This window comes from Callorhinus ursinus, unplaced genomic scaffold (genome assembly GCF_003265705.2).
Source record: "Callorhinus ursinus isolate GAN/ISIS: 27379988/994484 unplaced genomic scaffold, GSC_fseal_2.0 scaffold16, whole genome shotgun sequence".
Classification (NCBI taxonomy): Eukaryota; Metazoa; Chordata; class Mammalia; order Carnivora; family Otariidae; genus Callorhinus; species Callorhinus ursinus.
In genome coordinates this window covers 24,238,354-24,259,827 of record NW_027397078.1, presented here as the reverse complement: position 1 = coordinate 24,259,827, position 21,474 = coordinate 24,238,354, and the positions used below count along the sequence as shown (strand labels likewise).

Below are 21,474 nucleotides of genomic sequence, written 5' to 3'. Positions count from 1 at the left end.
TTTTAGTATTCTGTTTTCTCATTCATCTATTCTTCTATGGACAGAATGACAAGACAGAAAAACTCACCTCAAAAAAGAGAACAAGAGGCAGTACTGACTGCCAGGGACCTAATCAATATGGACATTAGTAAGATGTCGGAACTAGAGTTCAGAATAATGGTCATAAAGATACTAGCTGGGCTTGAACAAAGAATAGAAGACACTAGAGAATCCCTTTCTGAAGAAATAAAAGTAAAAAAACCAACCAAGTCGAAATCAAAAAGGCTATTAATGAAATGCAATAAAAAAATGGAAGCTCTCGGGATGCCTGGGTGGTTCAGGTGGTTAAGCATCTGCCTTTGGCTCAGGCCATGATCCCAGGGTCCTGGGATCAAGTCCTGCATCAGGCTCCTTGCTCAGCAGGGAGACTGCTTCTCCCTCTGCCTGCCGCTCCCCCCTCCTTGTGCTCTCTCTCTTTGGCAAATAAATAAATAAAATCTTTAAAAAAAAAATGGAGGCTCTAACTGCTAGGATAAATGAGGCAGAAGAGAGAATTAGTGATATAGAAGACCAAATGATGGAGAGTAAAGAAGCTGAGAAAAAGAGATATAAACAACTACTGGATTACGAGGGGAGAATTCGAGACGTAAGTAATACCATAAAGCAAAACAATGTTAGAATAATTGGGATCCCACAAGAGAGAGAGGGGCAGAAGGTATACTGGAGCAAATTAGAGCAGAGAACTTCCCTCATTTGGGGAAGGAAACAGGCATCAAAATCCAAGAGGCAAAGAGAACCCCCCTCAAAAATCAATAAAAATAGGTCAATACCCCAACATCTAATAGTCAGACTTACAAATCTCAGAGACAAAGAGAAAATCCTGAAAACAGCTCAGGACAAGAGGTCTGTAACCTACAAGGGCAGAAACATTAGACTGACAGCACACCTATCCACAGAGACCTGGAAGGCCAGAAAGGACTGGCATGATATATTCAGGGTACTAAATGAGAAAAATATGCAGCCAAGACTACTTTATCTAGCTAGGCTGTTACTGAAAATAGAAGGAGTGATAAAAAGCTTCCAGGACAAACAGATACTAAAAGAATTTGTGATCACCAAACCAGTCCTATAAGAAATATTGAAAGTGGTCCTCTAAGCAAAGAGAGAGCCTAAAAGTAACTTGGACCAGAAAGGAACAGAGACAATATACAATAACAGTCACCTTACAGGCAATACAATGGCACTAAATTCATATATTTCAATAGTTATCCTGAATGTAAATGGGCTAATGTTCCAATCAAAAGACAAAGGGTAACAGATTGGATAAAAAACAAGACCCATCGATATGCTGTCTGCAAGAGACTCATTTTAGACCCAATGACACCTCCAGATTTAAAGTGAGGGGGTGGAAAACCATTTACCATGCTAATGGACATCAAAAGAAAGCTGGGGTGGCAATCCTTATATCACACAAATTAGATTTTAAACCAAAGACTGTAATAAGAGATGAGGAAGGACACTATATCATAATTAAAGGGTCTATACAACAAGAAGATCTAACAACTGTAAATATTTATGCCCCTAACATGGGAGCAGCCAATTATATAAGCCAATTAATAACAAAATCAAAGAAACACATTGACAATAATATAATTATAGTAGGGGACTTTAACAACCCCCTCACTGCAATGGACAGATCATCTAAGCAAAAGATCAACAAGGAAATATGGCCTTTGAATGACATACTAGACCAGATGGACTTCGCAGATACATTTAGAACATTCCATCCCAAAGCAAAAGAATACATATTCTTCTCTAGTGCACATGGAACATTCTCCAGAACAGATCACATCTTGGGTCACAAATCAGGTCTCAACTGGTACCAAAAGACTGGGATTATTCCCTGCCTATTTTAGAACCACAATGCTTTGAAACTTGAACTCAATCACAAGAGGAAAGTTGGAAAGAACTCAACTACATGGAGGCTAAAGAGCATCCTACTAAAGAATGAATGGGTCAACCAGGAAATTAAAGAAGAATTAAAAAAAATTCATGGAAACAAATGAAAATGAAAACACAACCGTTCAAAATCTTTGGGATGCAGCAAAGGCGGTTCTAAGAGGGAAGTATATAGTACTACAAGCCTTTCTCAAGAAATAAGAAAGGTCTCAAATGCACAACTTAACCCTACACCTAAAGGAGCTGGAGAAAGAACAGCAAATAAAGCCTAAACCCAGCAGGAGAAGAGAAATAATGAAGATTAGAGCAGAAATCAATGATAAATAGAAATCAAAAGAACAGCAGAACAGATAAATGAAAGAAACTAGGAGCTGGTTCTTCAAAAGGATTAATAAAACTGATAAACCCCTGACCAGACTTATCAAAAAGAAAAGAGAAAGGACCCAAATAAATAAAATCATGAATGAAAGAGGAGAGATCACAACCAACACCAACGAAATACAATTATAAGAACATACTATGAGCAACTATATGCCAAAAAATTAGACAATCTGGAAGAAACGGATGCATTCCTAGAGACGTATAAACTACCAAAACTGAACGAGGAAGAAAGAGAAAACCTGAACAGATTATATGTTAAAAAAAAAAAAGAAGACAGTAGGAAGGGAAAAATGAAGGGGAGAAATCGTAGGGGGAGACGAACCATGAGAGACTATGGACTCTGAGAAACAAACTGAGGGTTTTAGAGGGGGGGGGGTTGGGGGATGGGTTAGCCCAGTGATGGGTATTAAGGAGGATATGTACTACATGGAGCACTGGGTGTTATACGCAAACAGTGAATCGTGGAACACTACATCAGAAACTAATGATGTAATGTATGGTGACTAACATTACATAATAAAATAAAATTAATAAAAAAAAAAGAAAACCTGAACAGACCGATAACCAGCAAGGAAATTGAAACAGTAATCAAAAATCTCCCAAACAAGAGCCCAGGGCCAGATGGCTCCCCAGGGGAATTCTACCAAACATTGAAAGAAGAAGTAATACCTATTCTTCTGAAGCTGTTCCAAAAAATAGAAGTTGAAGGAAAACTTCCAAACTCTTTTTATTAGGCCAGCCTTACCTTGATCCCAGAACCAGATAAAGACCCCACCAAAAAGGACAATTACAGACCAATATCCCTGATGAACATGGATACAAAAATTCTCACCAAAATACTAGCCAATAGGATCCAACAGTCCATTAAAAGGATTATTCACCACGACCAAGTGGGATTTATCCCTGGGCTGCAAGTTGGTTCAACATCTGCAAATCAATCAATGCGATACACTACATTAATAAAAGAAAGGACAAGAACCATATGATTCTTTCAGTAGATGCAGAAAAAGCTTTTGACAAAGTACAGCATCGTTTCTTGATTAAAACTCTTCGCAGTGTAGGGACAGAGGGAACATATCTCAATATCATAAAAGCCATCTATGAAAAACCCACAGCGAATATCATTCTCAATGGGGAAAAACCAAGAGCTTTTCCCCTAAGGTCAGGAACATGGCAGGGATGTCCACTATCACCACTGCTCTTTAACATAGTACTAGAAGTCCTAGCCTCAGCAATCAGACAAAAAGAAATAAAAGGCATCAGAATCAGCAAAGAAGTCAAACTCTCAGGGACGCCTGGGTGGCTCAATTGGTTAAGCATCTGCCTTCGGCTCGGGTCATGATCCGGGGGTCCTGGGATCGAGCCCCACATCAGATCCCTGCTCAGCGGGGAGTCTGCTTCTCCCTCTCCCTCTACTGCTGCCCCTGCTTGTGCTCTCTCTCTCAATCTGACAAATAAATTTTTAAAAAAAGGTGTTTTTTTTTTTAAAAGAAGTCAAACTCTTACTCTTTGCAGATGATATGATACTTTATGTGGAGAACCCAAAAGACTATACCCCAAAATTGCTAGAACTCATACAGGAATTCAGTAAAGTGGCAGGATATAAAATCAATGCACAGATCAGTGGCATTTCTATACACCAACAACGAGACAGAATTAAGAGAAATTAAGGAGTCGATCCCATTTACAATTGCACCCCAAACCACAAGATACCTAGGAATAAATCTAACCAAAGAGCCAAAGGATCTGTACTCAGAAAACTATAGAATACTCATGAAAGAAACTGAGGAAGACACAAAGAAATGGAAAAATGTTCCATGCCCATGGATTGGAAGAACAAATATTGTGAAAATGTCTATGCTACCTAGAGCAATCTACACATTTAATGCAATCCCTATCAAAATACCATCCACTTTTTTCAAAGAAATGGAACAAATAATCCTAAAATTTGTATGGAACCAGAAAAGACCCCGAATAGCCAGAGGAATGTTGAAAAAGAAAACCAAAGCTGGCGGCATCACAATTCCGGACTTCAAGCTCTATTACAAAGCTGTAATCATCAAGACAGTATGGTACTGTCACAAAAAAACAGACACACAGATCAATGGAACAGAATAGAGAACTCAGAAATGGACCCTCAACTCTATGGTCAACTAATCTTGGACAAAGCAGGAAAGAATGTCCAATGAAAAGAGACAGTCTCTTCAACAAATGGTGGTGGGAAAATTGGACAGCCACGTGCAGAAGAATGAAACTGGACCACTTTCTTACACCATACACAAAAATAAACTCAAAATGGACGAAAGACCTAACTGTGAGACAGGAATCCATCAAAATCCTTGAGGAGAACACAGGCAGCAACCTCTTCGACCTTAGCTGCAGCAACTTCTTGCTCGACACATTTCCAAAGGCAAGGGAAACAAAGACAAAAATGAACTATTGGGTCTTCATCAAGATAAAAAGCTTTTGCACAGCAAAGGAAACAGTCAACAAAACCAAAAGGCAACTGAAAGAATAGAAGATATCTGCAAATGACATATCAGAAAAAGGGCTTATCCAAAATCTATAACAAACTTATCAAACTCAACACCCAAAGAACAAACAATCTAATCAAGAAATGGGCAGAAGACATGAACAGACATTTCTGCAAAGACATCCAAATGGCCAACAGACACATGAAAAAGTGTTCGACATCACTTGGCATCAGGGAAATACAAATCAAAACCACAATGAGATACCACCTAACACTAGTCAGAATGGCTAAAATTAACAAGTCAGGAAACGACAGATTTTGGCAAGGTTGTGGAGAAAGGGGAACCCTCCTACACTGCTTGTGGGAATGCACGCTGGTGCAGACACCTGGAAAACAGTATGGAGGCTCCTCAAAAAATTGAAAATAGAGCTACCCTACGACCCACCTATTGCACTCTTGGGTACTTACCCCAAAGATACAAATGTAGTGATCTGAAGGGGTACGTGCACCGCAATGTTTAGAGCAGCAATGTCCACAATAGCCAAACTATGGAAATAGCCCAGATCTCCATAGACAGATGAATGGATAAAGATGTGCTATATATATACAATGGAATATTACACAGCCATCAAAAAAGGGAAATCTTGCCATTTGCAACAACATGGATAGAACTAGAGGGTATTATGCTAAGCGAAATGAGTCAATCAGAGAAAGGCAAGTATCATATGATCACACTGATATGTGGAATTTGAGAAACAAGGCAGAGGATCATAGGGGAAGAGAGGAAAAAATGAAATAAGACAAAACCAGAGAGGGAGACAAACCATAAGCGACTCTTAATCTCAGGAAACAAACTGAGGGTTGCTGGAGGGGAGGGAGGTGGGGGTATGGGGTGGCTGGGTGATGGACACTGGGGAGGGTATGTGTTGTGGTGAACGCTGTGTGTTGTCTAAGACTGATGAATCACAGACCTGTACCCCTGAAACAAATAATACATTGTATGTTACTAAAAAAAATGATAAAGGGGATTAAGAAGTACAAACTTGCAGTTATAAAATAAGTCATGGAAATGAAAAATACAGCATAGCCAATAGTGCCTATAATACTGTATAATGTATGGTGACAGATGGTGACTACACTTATTATAGGGAGCAATAAGTAATATATAGAATTGGTGAATCAATATGTTGTACACCTGAAACTAATAAAACACTGTATGTCAACTATACTTCAATAATAATAATAAAACAATTTCAGGCCAAAAAAAAAAAAAGAATAGTGGATACCCTTCGCAAGTTGGGGAGTGACCAGAACCATGAGGGGTTCCAGAGTACTAGATATGCTAGTATGGTCAGTTAGTAAATATTCACTTGTGATCTGTGTACTTTTCTATATGTGAGATTTCAACACAAAGTTAGAAAAATAGACTCTTGGGGCACCTGGGTAGCTCAGTTGGCTAAGCATCTGCCTTCGGCTCAGGTCATGATCCCAAGGTCCTGGGATTGAGCCCCACATGGAGCTACTTGCTCAGCGGGGAGCCTGTTTCTCCCTCTCCCTCTGCTGCTCCCACTGCTTGTGCTCTCTTGCTCTCTAATAAATAAATTAATTAATTAAAAAAATAGACTCTTACTTGCTTTCTCTACTTCATTCCCTCCTCCCTTCACTACTCAACTTACCTAAAATCATTCTTCCCAAAGCCACCAATGGCATCCCAGTTACTAAACTCAAATGGTCATCTGGCATCCTGGCTGCCCCCCAAAACTGGTGACCCCTCCACCATCTTCATACTCTCTCTTGCTTCAGTTGCTAAGATTCTACTCCAGCTCCATTGTGCATGCTTTGTAGGGCACCCTTTCCCTCTCCTTTCGGGCCTTATCTTCCTCTGCCCATTTCTTGCAAGTTGGTGAGTCGGAGTAGTCCTTAACCCTCTTCCCTTCTCACTCTGGAGCAATTTCATTTGAAATCTAACTCTTTGACTTCCACCCTATGCTACTGATGCCCAAATCAGTATTCCCAACCCCAGCCTCTCCCTAAGCCTCAGGCTTGCACGTGGAACTCCCCATGGACTTCTTCACTAAGCATTTCAATTGCTACCTCATAATGAGTTTCCTTTCTCCAAAACCCTGTTTTTCTCCGTCTCCCTACCTCACTTAATGGCCCTACAAGCCACACAAAGGACAACATCAAAGCAACTCTTTAATGAAAATAGACTTCAAAGACAGTCAGATGTGGCTGCTGCCTCCACCATCTAAACAAGTGGACAAATAATTACACCTCTCGTGATGAGTGCACTAACCGACAAAGGACCGGAGTAACACAGAGAAAAGAATAACACACCACAACTGGAAATTCTGGGAAACAACTGCAGGGAGAAGGCAGAATCAACAATCAAAAGTTTATGCATTTCTTTCTTTTGGCAGCCACCCAACAGACTGATGTTAAGACTTAGTGTCACTAGGACCCCCAGCCTCTGTAAAGATCAGTAACAAAAGAAACCAAAGGTTTGGAACATGAGGGTGATTTCTGAAACACCACAATCTTTTCAGCTATACCCATGAGTAGGGTACGGTGTCTGAACATAGCAAATACAGAGCCATAAACCATGGCTGCTGCTTTAATAATATGGAAACTTTCTCAATCAAGAAGCTCCCTTTTAATATCAAGGTCAGATGGGTTTTGATGATAACATGCTCAAAATTATTTGGTATCAAAAACTGCACAAATAAACATAATGCCTTAATTATTGCATTTTAGCTATTATATAACTTAGCAGTCATATAATCTGTACATTAAAATGTGCAGCTGTTTCCAAAGTTATTACACAAGACCATTTTTGTATCTATCACTATGGAAAATAAATGCATGTGGGGACATTTTTACAGTAAATGTCATTTAAAATTAGATATTCTCCTATTTATAGGAAATGAGGCATAATTGCATATTTTTCCTCCAAATGTTACACTGGTTCTTTGATCTTCAGTCAACCTTTTCTGCAATAATTTCCATCTGAAAGCATTTTTCATTAAAAACAAAATGTTTTTAATCTGATTCTTTTTGGTTGTTTAAGAGATAAAAATCTGAAATGGAATTTTTAAAGACAAAAGGTCTGGAGCGCCTGGGTGGCTCATTCGGTTAAGTGTCTGCCTTTGGCTCAGGTCATGATCCCAGAGTCCTGGGATCGAGCCCCACGTCAGGCTCCTTGCTCAGCAAGGAACCTGTTTCTCCTCCTCCCTCTGCCCCTCCTCCCACCCTGCTCATGTTCTCTCTCTCAAATAAAATCTTTATAAAAAATTAAAAAGGTCTATGAAAACTGACAATACTTTTGAGGATATTCTTGTTCCAAAAAAATAAAAAACCCATAAAATGAAAAAATAAACTATGTGAAAGAATTTAGGGGAAAACAATGAACAATTTTGCCCAAACCAGGCTACACTGCTGTCCTTAGTAATGTGTTGTACACTGAATTAAAAATAAAGAGAAGCTAAATGAGTCCATATTCGTGAAATATCCAAAAAATAATTATGTCTTCCTGCCATAATGAGCATTCAGTACCATATCTACATTTTATACAGCAATCCTTTCTCATCTGGAGAGCCACACAACAACCGGTAATCGAGGCTTTCTTTCTCTGAGAAGGGAGTTAGAGGGATACAATGGGAACCTGAAAATTATCTTCACTGTACTGTTTTGACTTTTTAAAAGAACAGTTATTCAGTATTACTTATATACTATTTTTATTTTATTTTAGATTTTATTTATTTGAGAGAGAGAGAGAGAGAATGAGAGAGAGAGCGAGAGCGAGCATGGGGGGGGTGGTCAGAAGAAGCAGCAGATTCCCTGCCGAGCAGGGAGCCTGATGTGGGACTCAATCCCGGGACTCCAGGATCATGACCTGAACTGAAGGCAGTCGCTTAACCAACTGAGCCACCCAGGCGCCCCCACTTATATACTATTTTTTAAAAATAGGTAGATTCTTACCTCATATGCCTTAGGATGGCCACTATCAAAAAACCAGAAAATAGCAAGTGTTAGCAAGGATACAGAGACAGTGGATCCCTTGTGCACTGCTGGTGGGATTGTGAAATGGTGCAATACCTAGGGAAAACACTGTGGAAGTTCCTCAAAAAATTAAACATAGAATTACCATTTGATCCAGCAATTCCATGTCTGGGTATAGATCCCCAAAAAACTGAAAACAGGGTCTTGAGGATACACTCAGGTTCACAGCAGCATTATTCACAATAGCCAATAGGTGAAAGCAACCCTACTCTCAAGGACATTATGCTAAACAAAATAAACCAGTCACAAAAGACAAGTACTGTATGAGTTCATTTACATGAGGCATCTAAAGTAGTCAAATTCATAAAAAGAGAGAGTGAAATGGTGGTTACCAGGGCCTGGAGGAGGAAGAAATGGGGAAAAGTTTAATGGATAGAGAGTGTCAGTTTCCCAAGATAAAAAAGTTCTGGAGGTTATCCTGCATCAATATGAATATATTTAGCACTGCTGAACTGTACACTTAAAAATGGCTAAGATGGTAAATTTTTTGTTACATGTGGGGTTTTTTTTTTTTACTGCAATCCAAAAATGAAACTAAAAAAATGGTTAAGATGGTTAAAAAAAAAAAAAATGAATGCAGCCAGAGAGGAAAATAAACAGTACGCCTCCTCAAAAAAAGTTTTTTCTCTTCAAAGCAGTAACCTTGATAGATCAAATACGGAGTCAGAATTTATTGCAACTATTTATATAACAAATTAATAAGGGGAATTTACTTTTAATATGTGATCATATAGCTTCCATTTCTAAATGCTTTCAGATCAAATTTTAAGCCTATAAGAAAAGCAGTCTCAGTACATTTGAAATATAAGTGAGAAAAGCAGATTAGAAAATGGCATTGTTTAAAAGGTAGGGCGTTGTTGTAAGTTTTCTGAAAATGTGAAACTGAGGGTATGTGTAAGTATGCCCACAAATAAGTCTAAAAAAATATTAACCGTAGTTGTCTATGAAGGTGGAGGAATTAAGGGTGATTCTTTTTTTTTTTTTTTTAAGGGTGATTCTTTAGTATCTTCTGTATTTCCTAAAGTTTTTACAACATACATTGAGTCATTTTGTAATATGCAAAGAATGAAAGTGGCTGGCTCCTGAGTATATTCTAAAGAATCTGCCAAAGTATGAAGATCACTCCAAATGAAGAGGGGTAAAAATATTTTGATCTGTGAAGATATTTTTTGAATAAATCTGATCAGTGACACGATGTCTTGGAAGAAATGTATTGACAAGATAATTAAATCTATCCTCTCAAAACGACCATTTGGATGGGCATTCATTTGGATGTATAAATTTGGGAACACTTACACTTTCACAACAACGGAAACCACAATCATTTTAGTCTGTTTCATAGTAAATGGATTACAAAGTCAGTATTTTAAGAGTTCAGACCTTAACCTACAAATAGAAAAATGGTCTTCCAACTACAACAAATACAGAACTATTTTTTAAGAGTTTATTTATGAGAGAGAGAGAGAGAGAGCACAAGCAGGGGGAGGGACAGAGGGAGGGGCAAGAGGGCAAGAAAGAAGGCGACTACCCGCTGAGCAGGGAGCCCGATGCAAGGCAGGATCCCAGGACCCCAGGATCCTGCCCTGAGTGGAAGGCAGAAGCTTAACCGAATGAGCCACCCAGGCGCCCCAGTACAGAACTACTTTGTGAGAAACTCAATTCTGTAATTCTGCAGTAGAGTAACTGATATCTCCCAGTTCTTTCTCATCCACCATAAACAAACTGTGATCTAAAGAGATAAGGGGGGGGAAATGAGGCTGTCTTCAAGATTAACACTATCTCTGGCCTACATAAAACCAACTTCTATTTTATCTTTGGAGGGCAGAATTCACCACAAAATCAGGTCAGCAAAGCAACTACGTTTCATCTGCAACTGTTTCATATTCTACTCTTTAAAAATAGTTATTGGTTTTTGTTAAATTCACACAAAAAAGTAATAAACTTGTCTGATATACGGGAAGGAAATCTCAAGGCTGACAAGTGAGATTACTGTTCCTTCAGGCACGTTTTGAGTCAGCTGGTTGGGCTGTACTGACGTCACAGACTTAGAACACACATGACGCATAATCTACCTTGTTTCAAATTTATCTTGAACTTCCTCATTCAGGCAGAAATTTACCACTGCTTACCTAAACCCTTATGTATATATTTCTCTCTCTCTCTCTCTCTCTCTCTTTCAGAATGGCACCCCAATATCCATTCAATCTTTTCTGAGTTAAGGGAATACAAGGAGGAAAAAAATCAGAGGGGAACAATTTACTTCAAGAACTGTCTTTCAAACGTTTTCATTTTTTCAAGTAGCTAAAAAATCTACATTTTCTAAGAGGAAGAGCTATTTTGTCAAAGCAAAGTCTATCGAAACCCAGGTTTCATTTCCTAATAAACCACTGTGTTACGAAGAACACTGAACTCACTGATGACAACTGCCTTCAACCTCATCTCATTTATTCACAGCTTTTTCTTAAGAAAAAAAAATGGTAACAATTTTTTAGAATAAAAAGTGGCTGTGTAAGGCTCAATTCAGTTGATAATAATCCGGATTCATAATGAAAATCTCTGCAAAAATACAGAAAACAAGAAAAGTCAATATTTGGACTATAAACAGCAACTCTAACAGTGCTCCCAAATGATTTGACTCCACAAACAGGCTCAGGGTCAATATTTGCCAAGTGAGGTAAGCAATTAACAGAGGATTCAGGAAACTTGTTGGAGTCCTCGTATCACTTGGTGCTTACTTCTCACTTGCCAGTTTAACCCATGTCATAACACAACACATGAATCAGCACCTCTAATGGGAGAGGAGATTCATTTCAGCAAGCATAAAGAAAAACATTCTATTTCACAAGGAATGACGTCTGTGGGATGGGGGAGAAAAGAAAAAGAAACCTTTACTATTTTCATATATCCTATTTAAAAAGACCAGTCAAACCTCAAGCTCTATTACAAAGCTATAATCATCAAGACAGTATGGTACTGGCACAGAAACAGACACATAGATCAATGGAACAGACCAGAGAGCCCAGAAATGGACCCTCAACTCTATGGTCAACTCATCTTTGACAAAGCAGGAAAGAATATCCAATGGAAAAAAGATAATCTCTTCAACAAATGGTGCTGGGAAAATTGGACAGTCACATGCAGAAGAATGAAACTGGACTACTTTCTTACACCATACACAAAAATAAACTCAAAATGGATGAAAGACCTAAATGTGAGATAGGAATCCACCAAAATCCTAGAGGGGAACACAGGCAGCAACCTCTTCGACCTAGGGTACAGCAACTTCTTTGTAGACACGTCTCTGGAGGCAAGGGAAACAAAAACAAAAATGAACTACTGGGACTTCATCAGGATAAAAAGCTTTTGCACAGCAAAGGAAACAGTCGAAAAACCAAAAAACAACTGACAGAATGGGAGAAGATATTTGTAAATGCCTTATCAGATAAAGAGCTAGTATCTAAAATCTATAAAGAACTTATCAAATTCAACACCCAAAAAATCCAGTCCAGAAACGGGCAGAAGACATGAACAGACATTTCTCCAAAGACATACAAATGGCCAACAGACACGTGAAAAAATGCTCGACATCACTCAGCATCAGGGAAATACAAATCAAAACCACAATGAGATACCACCTCACACCTGTTAGAATGGCTAAAATGAACAACTCAGGAAACGACAGATGTTGGCAAAAATGTGGAGAAAGGGGAACCCTCTTACACTGTTGGTGGGAATGCAAGCTGGTGCAGCCACTCTGGAAAACAGCATGGAGGTTCCTCAAAAAGTTAAAAACAGAACTATCCTATGAGCCAGCAATTGCACTACTAGGTATTTATTCAAAGAATACAAACATAGTGATTCAAAGGGGCACATGCACCCCAATGTTTATAGCAGCAATGTCCCCAATAGCCAAACTATGGAAAGAGCCCAGATGTCCATTGACAGATGAATAAAGATGATATGGTGTATATATATACAATGGAATATTACTCAGCCATCAGAAAGAATGAAATCTTGCCATTTGCAATGACGTGGATGGAACTACAGTGTATTATCCTAAGCAAAATAAGTCAGTCAGAGAAAGACAAATACCATATGATTTCACTCATGTGTGGAATTTAAGAAACAAAACAAAGGAACAAAGGGGAAGGGAAGAAAAAATAAAATAAGATGAAAACAAAGAGGGAGGCAAACCATAAGAGACTCTTAACTCTAGGGAACAAACTGAGGGTTGCTGGAGGGAAGGTGGGTGGGTGGATGGGGTAACTGGGTGATGGGCATTAAGGAGGGCATTTGATGGAATGAGCACTGGGTGTTATATGCAACTGATGAATCCCTAAATTCTACCCTTAAAACTAATAATACAGTATATGTTAACTAAATTGAGTTTAAATTAAAATTTTTTAAATTAAAAAAATAAAAAGATTGGTCAAATGAATGAATAGATATTTCTGAAAAAAGAAACCACTGGATATCCCTCCCAACCAGAGCTACTAACACACGCTTGTGAATCTCTCTCTAGCCACCACGAAGGGCTCCTCATCCTTGCCCAACCAAAGACATCCTTAAGTTGGAGCCAGTGTGGGCTTTGAATAAGACACACGGAGGTGCTTCAAAGAGTCAGAAAAGAAGTAGGAAGACAAAGGGTGACAGTATTTAAAATGCTTTTAAAACAATATTCATTCAAAATACAACTGTACTATCTATAATGCTATTATCATAAAAATACAGCTTAATATTCAAAGTTATAGGCTCTCAGCATACTGAAAACTCTCCAACCCTTGCTCTAAATTCTTGCTTCTACCACGTTTAGTATATAATGAACAGTTTTAAAACCCACTACATTAAGAAATTGGCACTGTTCAACTCTTCTAAAAGAACTGGCATGAGGCCATGCAGAAATTAGGAAAAACTCAAAATGAAAAACAAGTAACTTCCAAATTCTAAGATTTATCTTCAGACTGAGATTTTTTTCCCTTGAAATTATCTACATGAACTTTCATGTTGTATGCACTAACCATAAAATTCCACTTAATCACTACTGGGGAAAATCAACTCTTTCAACTTGCATTTCAAAAATCTTTTGGCACTTTCCTGTCATAAATAAGTCAACTGTCGAGTTTTGGAAACAGATAGCTTCTTTGCTATAGAGATGTCTTATGCATCTAATTACTTGCAGTAATTTTAAATGTACCATACAAACAAATATCAAAGTTCATTTCTTAGCCTCCAGAAACTTCCAGTCTAGCCTAGAAAAGACAGAAGTGTGGAGCACATACATATAGATCCTCTAATCATAAAAGTCTACAAATACGCATAGGCCTCACAGGGTAATAAATTCACTGATCATAAATATCTAGTCGATTATCTGCTGTTTTCCATTAGTCTCTGCTCCCCATTCTTTTAAGGTACAATTCATCTGCATCTTCCTTCTCCTCTTTCAGTGTTAGCTGCATATAAGAGGCCATTAGCATTTTAGATGGAAGAGTGTTACAGTGTCCTGAGCAGAATTCAGTCCTATATGAGAAGTGAATTTATCCAAGTTTCATCTATTTGTGACAGTCGTAAGTCCAGTGTGCTACCTGAAACTCTAGATCACTTCACGAGACAGATGTGATGCAGAAGGGATAGAAAACAGCTTACATTCATACAGTGCTTAATAGTTTACAGTTCTTTCCACATGTTATTGTATTTGAACCTCCCAACGACCCTGTGCCAAATGGAGGGGCATATTACTGGCCCCGCAGTACCTTGATATGGGGACTCTGAGAAATTAAGAAACCTCATTAAAGTTGCTCAGCCAGAAACCAAAAACTCTATCAACTGAACCTGATCCTGTGCTTTCTGACATCATCCAGTGGGGCTGGGCAGTTTTTCTTCTTTGTGATCTACCACCCAACATCTTTGAAAGGTAAGAAAGGAAAAAAATCCAATTAATCCTGCACATAAATATGTATTTGAGTAAATACATATGCATATATACATATATGATAAATATATACACATAGTAAATATATATATGTATATATACATATATGTATTCGCTATAATTTCTCAAGGAGTCTTTTGGAGATGCTTAAATTGTAGGGGAGAAACCTTTATTATCTTTCCAAATGTGTGCCGTTTAAAATAATATTCAAGTAAAATAAAGTTACAACACTTCTTTTGCAATTTACAGGTGATTTTCCTTTTCCATTTAGCAGTGTTATTCTCCCCTCAGTCTGTACTAGTGATGTACTATTTATGGTATGAAAATTAATTTCAGAAAGTAAGATAGGCAATAAAGGCATCACATCAAAACCAAACAGCCACAAAGAGTATGCAAGGTAGTAATGCCTTGTAGCCAAGGACACGGTCACCTCAGGCTCCTGTAAGTGGGGAGCTCTGAGTGCAGGTTATATCTCTGTCTTTCAGGAAGGAACTGCCAGAGTTTTCAGGAGGCCAAGTTCTCTCCCTCAAGATGTCTGATGATTCCCCATCTCCAACCCACATCTTGCATGAAAACGCCATACTCTTGGGTTACATGTTAACCGATCACCACACGATGATGTCCACAGACACTTCAAGGGGGCCAATCTGTTCAAAATCAAATGATGACCTCCCTTCCCCCAAACCCACCTCAGCCTTCTTCCACTTTCCCATCTCACTGAATAGTTCTAACAGCTCCTCGATTTTCCAAGCTAAAAGCCTGGGCAGCATCCTTAAATTCCCCTTTTCTCTCCTCTGCCACAGCCAGTCAACAACCAAACTTTGAAATTAAAAAATACTTTTGGAAAGCCCCAAGACCATGCACCACCATAACACTACATAGCAGCCTCCTCCAAGAAGCCCACTAAAAGTAACAGCTCACGTTTATCAAGCCCTTACTTGATACCAAGCACTGTGTGAGGCTTTGGGTCTGAGTTAATTTAAGCCACAAAAAATTTGAGGTTGGTGCTAGTCTTATCCTCGTTTCACAGATGAGGACACAGCTACAGAGAATTTGAGTATCTTGCCCACAGGAACACGGTGAAGCCTAAGGTCTCAACACAGCGCCGAACTCTTCTGTGTCCTTGCATCTGCTTTTCTGCTCTGCTTAGAAGGCTTCCAATTGTGTCCGCCCAGCTTCAGAGGTCAGCACAAGCAATGTTTCCCTCTACAAAGGCTCCTGATGCCCCCTGCTGGAGCTCACTCCTCTAAGTCAGTAGTTCTCCAGGGTGGCTACACACTCTACAAACTAGATGACTACATCCCAATCCTAAAGATTCCGACGGCATTGGCCTGCACGCAGCCTGGGCAGCAGGACTTGCTCCCTAGGTGATTCTATGGTGTAGCCAAAGTTGAGACCCAATGGTCTATACTTCCTGCAACTTTTACATCAGAGCACTTACCACACTGCATTGGAATGGGCCATTTCTGCGCCACTAACCTGAAGTTTTAGTCACCTGGGGGGCAGGGTGGTTCAAAACCAGAGGTTCCTGGACCTCACATAAAAAGGAAATCAGATCCATGGGCAGGGCCCTGGAAAATGTCTCTCGAATAATTCTGGCATGCGGCCAAATCTGGGGACTCTGTCCTGGGTAAGAACTAAGACTTTTTATTTGTACCAGTGAGGGTGTAGCACGGTGCTCAGTCATAGCTGGACTATGATAAACATTTGTGTAATGAATGAAATCTAGTAACATGAATCTGGAGACTGGGTATATATTTTCAACTCCAGCAGCAGCACCTAGAAAAACTTGCTTCCTGGAATAGTGTGCAAATACAGACTGGGCAGCTTTTCCGAATGTGTTTTTTAATCCACCAGTGCCCCCTACTGACCTGAAGATGGATAAATCAAAACAATGGTTCCAGTTTAAATATTTTAATTGTATATGCACATAACTAGTCACACACACAGTACTATTTCCACCAACACCTATACTATCAATTCCTTTCCGCTCCAGTCCTGGTTGACCCAAGCTGACCCAACTCTTAAACCCAGATGAATCCTACCAGTTGCTGGTCCCCACTTCCAGGAGGCAGCCATGATGAACCTCCCGAAGCAGTTCTCAGAAGAGTCTTCAACGCCCCTCACTGACCTTTTTTTCCTTTGTTCAGTGCCTCTTGCAAATCCCACCACACTCATAAAATCAATCTACCTTTAAAAACACAAGAAACCATTCATCTACCCGTCTGCTTCAGTTCTTGCTATTCAAAGTATGATGGGGGACCAGCAGCATCTGTATCATCCAGAAGCTCACTGAAAAAAAAAAAATGGACACCAAGAGGCCCCACCCCAGACCTACTGGAGCAGAGCTGCATGTACATTAAAGTTTGAGAAGCATTGGTTCTTAACTTTCTCAACCTAACACCGCCATTCTATGACAAATATTCTAAGTAACCGTTTTGCTATCTTGAAATAAAATTGATCACCCATCTACACATGTAAGACCAAAAAAAAGAGAGACCAGTATACTGATTTGATGGTAACATGTTAGAGAACAAAAGTGAAAGATTTATAAGAATTGTATTTCAGTATATAAATGTTAAAAACAACTAAATTAAAGACATGCAGAACAATCCAAGTTTCCAAAATGTATCCCAAATGGCTGGTACTGTCTGGCTGAGAACCACTGGTCTACCATCACTGCCAACCTTTTCTTTCCAGCTCACAGAAGGAAGGCAACATCTTTCCTCCTTTTTGACGCTGAGGCATTCTCTCCTCTAAAAGCCCCCTCCTACATTCCTCCCTAAGGCCATAAACACTGCCAAATCTTGAATACTGGAACAACCACAAAAACAACTCCACAATCTTGACCCAACATGTCCCTCTAGTTACCATATTCTCTCTCCTTCCCTTGAAGGAGAAAGTCAAATTTATCAACCCCACTATTGTGTCCACTTACTCATGTCTCAATCACCAACCCATATCAATATAGCTTTCATTTCATCAGTAAACCCACATGTATAAAAGTCATGAAAGCTTTCCAAACTGCCCAAATTAACAAACACTTCTCTAAATTCATCTAACTTATCTCTCTGTAATGGACATTGCTGGTCGCACACCCAAACTCCATTCCCCACTGGGTTAAATTCATTTCTTTCCCACATGTTTAAGGTAAACTGACCCCATCCCTAGCTGATCCTGTTTAGTCCAAGCCAATCAGAGCATGGCATTCCCCTGGCACTGGCTATCAGGTCAGGGGCGGACATGTGACCTAAGTTGGTCCAATCAGATTGAAGGAAAAGTGTAATCCAAGCGTGGAAGTTTTGTCCTCTCCCCTGCTCTAGTGAATGAGAAAGCATGTGTTACTATTGCCAGTCATGCTACAACCATAAGGGGAACCAATCTTACCATGGAAAGCCAAGAAATGAGCCCAGGTCCTTGATAACATTGTTGACCCACTGGAGTCCACCCTTCCTCTAGACTTTGTGAGAGAATTCTCCTTAAATATTTAAGTAACTGGGTTTGCCCAGCTGAAAGCATCCTAACATAGCCTGTCCTCCTTGAAACTTTTTTCCCTTGATTTTCTAAACATCACCCTTTTGTACACCTACTTATCAGAAGTTGCTTCTCGAACATCTCTGGCCTCCCCTCTTCCTCTGCTTATTTCTTACATTTTGGTGTCTGCCACGGTTTGTTGTGATCTTTTCTACTCAAACTATATGTCTGAATAATTTAAGCTGAGCTATACTAGCACTCCCCACAAAGGAGTACCACTGCTGATGCTCCCCAGCTCATCCACCTGAGGAATTCCTACTTGTCTTTCAAAATTAATGTAAACGTCTCCTCTGTGAAGCCTCCCCTTAAGTTCCCAGGGGTTCTTTGTCCTTTTTTTTGTGCCACAGACCCTGTGGACCCCTTCTCAAAATAATGCTTCCAACTGCATAAAATGCCAACTATACTTCAATAGTTATAAAAACATTTTTAAAACTCAAAATGTGAGGGCGCCTGGGTGGCTCAGTTGGTTAAGCGACTGCCTTCGGCTCAGGTCATGATCCTGGAGTCCTGGGATCAAGTCCCACATCGGGCTCCCTGCTCGGCGGGGAGTCTGCTTCTCCCTCTGACCCTCTTCCCTCTCGTGCTCTCTGGCTCTCCTTCTCTCTCTCTCAAATAAATAAATAAAATCTTTAAAAAAAAACTCAAAATGTGATACAGTAATATATACTCATTACCTCATTAAATAAAAGGACCTAACAGTGAGTCTTTTAACTACTGTAATTTTGAAGTAGTGATGATCATAAATGACACTTTGCGATCTGCAAAAATTGTGATATGAAAATATCTGTGACGTCTATTGGTCCTGTGACTTCTACTGATGACAGGTACTGCTAATACTATTGTGATTTATTGCTGTATTAGCTTATTAAATTAATTGCTCCCAATGAACCTCCTCATATCCATGCTCTTGTGTAGTGCACCCATATTGACTCTGGCTTGGCCATGTGACTTGTTTTTGACATCAGCAAATGTGATGCAAGCAGGTAAGTGTTTGCACAATCGGACTTGCCCTCTTGGAACCCAGTGACCATGTGAGGAAGCCCAAGGAAAGCAAAATGAGGGGCACCAAGCCCCCATACATGACAGTAAGACCACCTTAAAGTCTAGGCACCAGCTGAATTCAGCCACTTGGGGATGCCAGAACTGCCCAGGCAACCCACTGATGATGAGAAATAATAAATTATTGTAGTTTTAAGGCACTGGTTTTCACTGTCTTGTTACCCAACAATAACTAACTGGAACAGTTACCTACACTCATAACTGAAGGAAATGTTAACATTTCGGTTGCAGATTGGTGAAAATAAAGATTTTTTTTTTCCATCAGGGTTTAGGGACTCCCCTGAATTCTACCTATAGACCCACTGACGGGCTGAAGACCACAGGTCAAGAACCCCCGGTGTACAGGGGAACCCCTGAGGCAGAGGAGATCCTGCTCTCCTTTCTACTACCACAGTGCATTGTTGATACCCATATAAACTGATCACAGCATATCCTTTGTGGTACAACCCTAAAACTGAGCTGAGCTCCTAGCACATAATAGGTGTTCAACACAAATTTATCGAATGAATGCAAGTTGCTTATGATCTGTGGTGGTTAAGTAAACCAGCCTGAAAACAAAATAAAAGTAAATACTTAGATGGCCCTTCTATATGCCAAGAGCTCTTCCAAGTGCTTTACACTCACTCATTCTTTATAACAACCCTATGAAGTATATGCTATTCCCCCAAACTCACCGATAGGAAAACAGGCACAAAATGGTTAAGTGATGTGCCCAAGGTCACCCAGCTAGAAAGCGGCAATGCCAGGACTGTAAGGCTGAATCCATGTTCTGATTTTATAGCCTGTCCTGACATGCCCAAAGCACACTGCAGAACCACAATAAAACTTTTAAACAAGTAGTACAATTTTGAGATTTCATTAGCACTATTTTATGGGTGCTATGCTTCTTGAAGACTCAATTTTGTAGACTAATTTCTTGTAGCTTGTGATTTCTCATGATAGAAAACATTATTTACTTTTTTAAAAAAAGTAGAATAATGGGCGCCTGGGTGGCTCAGTTGGTTAAGCGACTGCCTTCGGCTCAGGTCATGATCCCGGAGTCCTGGGATCGAGTCCCACATCAGGCTACCGGCTCAGCGGGGAGCCTGCTTCTCCCTCTGACCCTCTCCCCTCTCATGCTGTTTCTCTCTCTCTCTCAAATAAATAAATAAAATCTTTTTTAAAAAAAGTAGAATAATGGTTTCAGGTTAAAATGCAGATTTTCGAAACAAAGCCTTGACTCTGAAAAGCGATTTCTTTCAAAGGACAAAAGTTCGTCAAATGTAAAGAAGGGGATCGACTTGTCTACACTAAATAATGTTCACTTGGGAGGGGAACTAAGTTCCAGCTTCCCACCCTTCCAGCCATTCCCACACCAGCTTCCCCAAATTCTACAGCAGCTTCTCCAAAGGTGACCCTCCCCGGTTCACACACCAGGTTCTGAAACCTGACCCTGCCAGGCAACCAAAGCCGAACCCTGCAGTGCCCTAGGCTGGCCTCTCCTTACCCAAGAACCCAATAGGGAACCATCGGGAGGTGGGAGGGGTGAATACTTTGGTGGGTACTTTAACTTTTCAAAGTGTTTTATTCACGAGAGCAAGACCCACAGGGCCCACCCACCCACCCTGGGATCTCACGCCTCCGCCCGGCAACCCCTCCCTCCTAGCGCATCAGTGAATGAACCGCGGAGTCCGGACGCACCGGCCCGGAGGCGGGAAAAGCCTCGGGGCGAACCGGGCCTAGCCCCCGGGAAAGCCCACGAGACCGCGAGCAGGGCTCCGCGAGGCCGGGAGAGGGCGGTGACAGCTGTGACCCGGCTCCACGCTCTCACCTTGAACATGCTGCTGGCAGAGGTGGCTCCGGCGGGGGTCACCCCGGCTTTGGCCCCGCCCACTACAGAGAGGTGGCTACGGCGGCCGGGTAGGGCCCTGATTCCTCTGACCGCAAGCGGGCCGCGGTGCAGATGACTGCCGACCAGCCAATTCGATCCCGCGAAGGACTTGTTCGGAAGCCTGGTCTCGGAGCGGCGTCGCTGAGCGGTAACGCGTCGCTCCTCAGTCAGGGAGCGAACGCAAGCCCCGCCTCCCGGAGGCTCCGCTCCTGCGCCGACCGTTGCTAGGCG

The 21,474-nt window shown here is 40.5% G+C and overlaps 1 protein-coding gene across 7 annotated transcripts in view; it reads right to left on the bottom strand.

Annotated features, from left to right (window-relative positions):
* The window catches only part of APOO (apolipoprotein O), an 85,974-nt gene extending 64,556 nt beyond the window's left edge, over positions 1-21,418 (bottom strand). For all 7 annotated transcript variants that reach the window (XR_012381044.1, XM_073901978.1, XM_025857860.2 and 4 more), the window contains exon 1: positions 21,184-21,418. Coding sequence is in view for 6 of the 7 variants with exons in the window: in XM_073901978.1 (XP_073758079.1) it covers positions 21,184-21,192 (9 nt within the window). In the remaining variant the exon portion in view is untranslated. The remainder of the gene's footprint in view (positions 1-21,183) is intronic.
* Between the last annotated feature and the right edge of the window lie 56 nt (positions 21,419-21,474).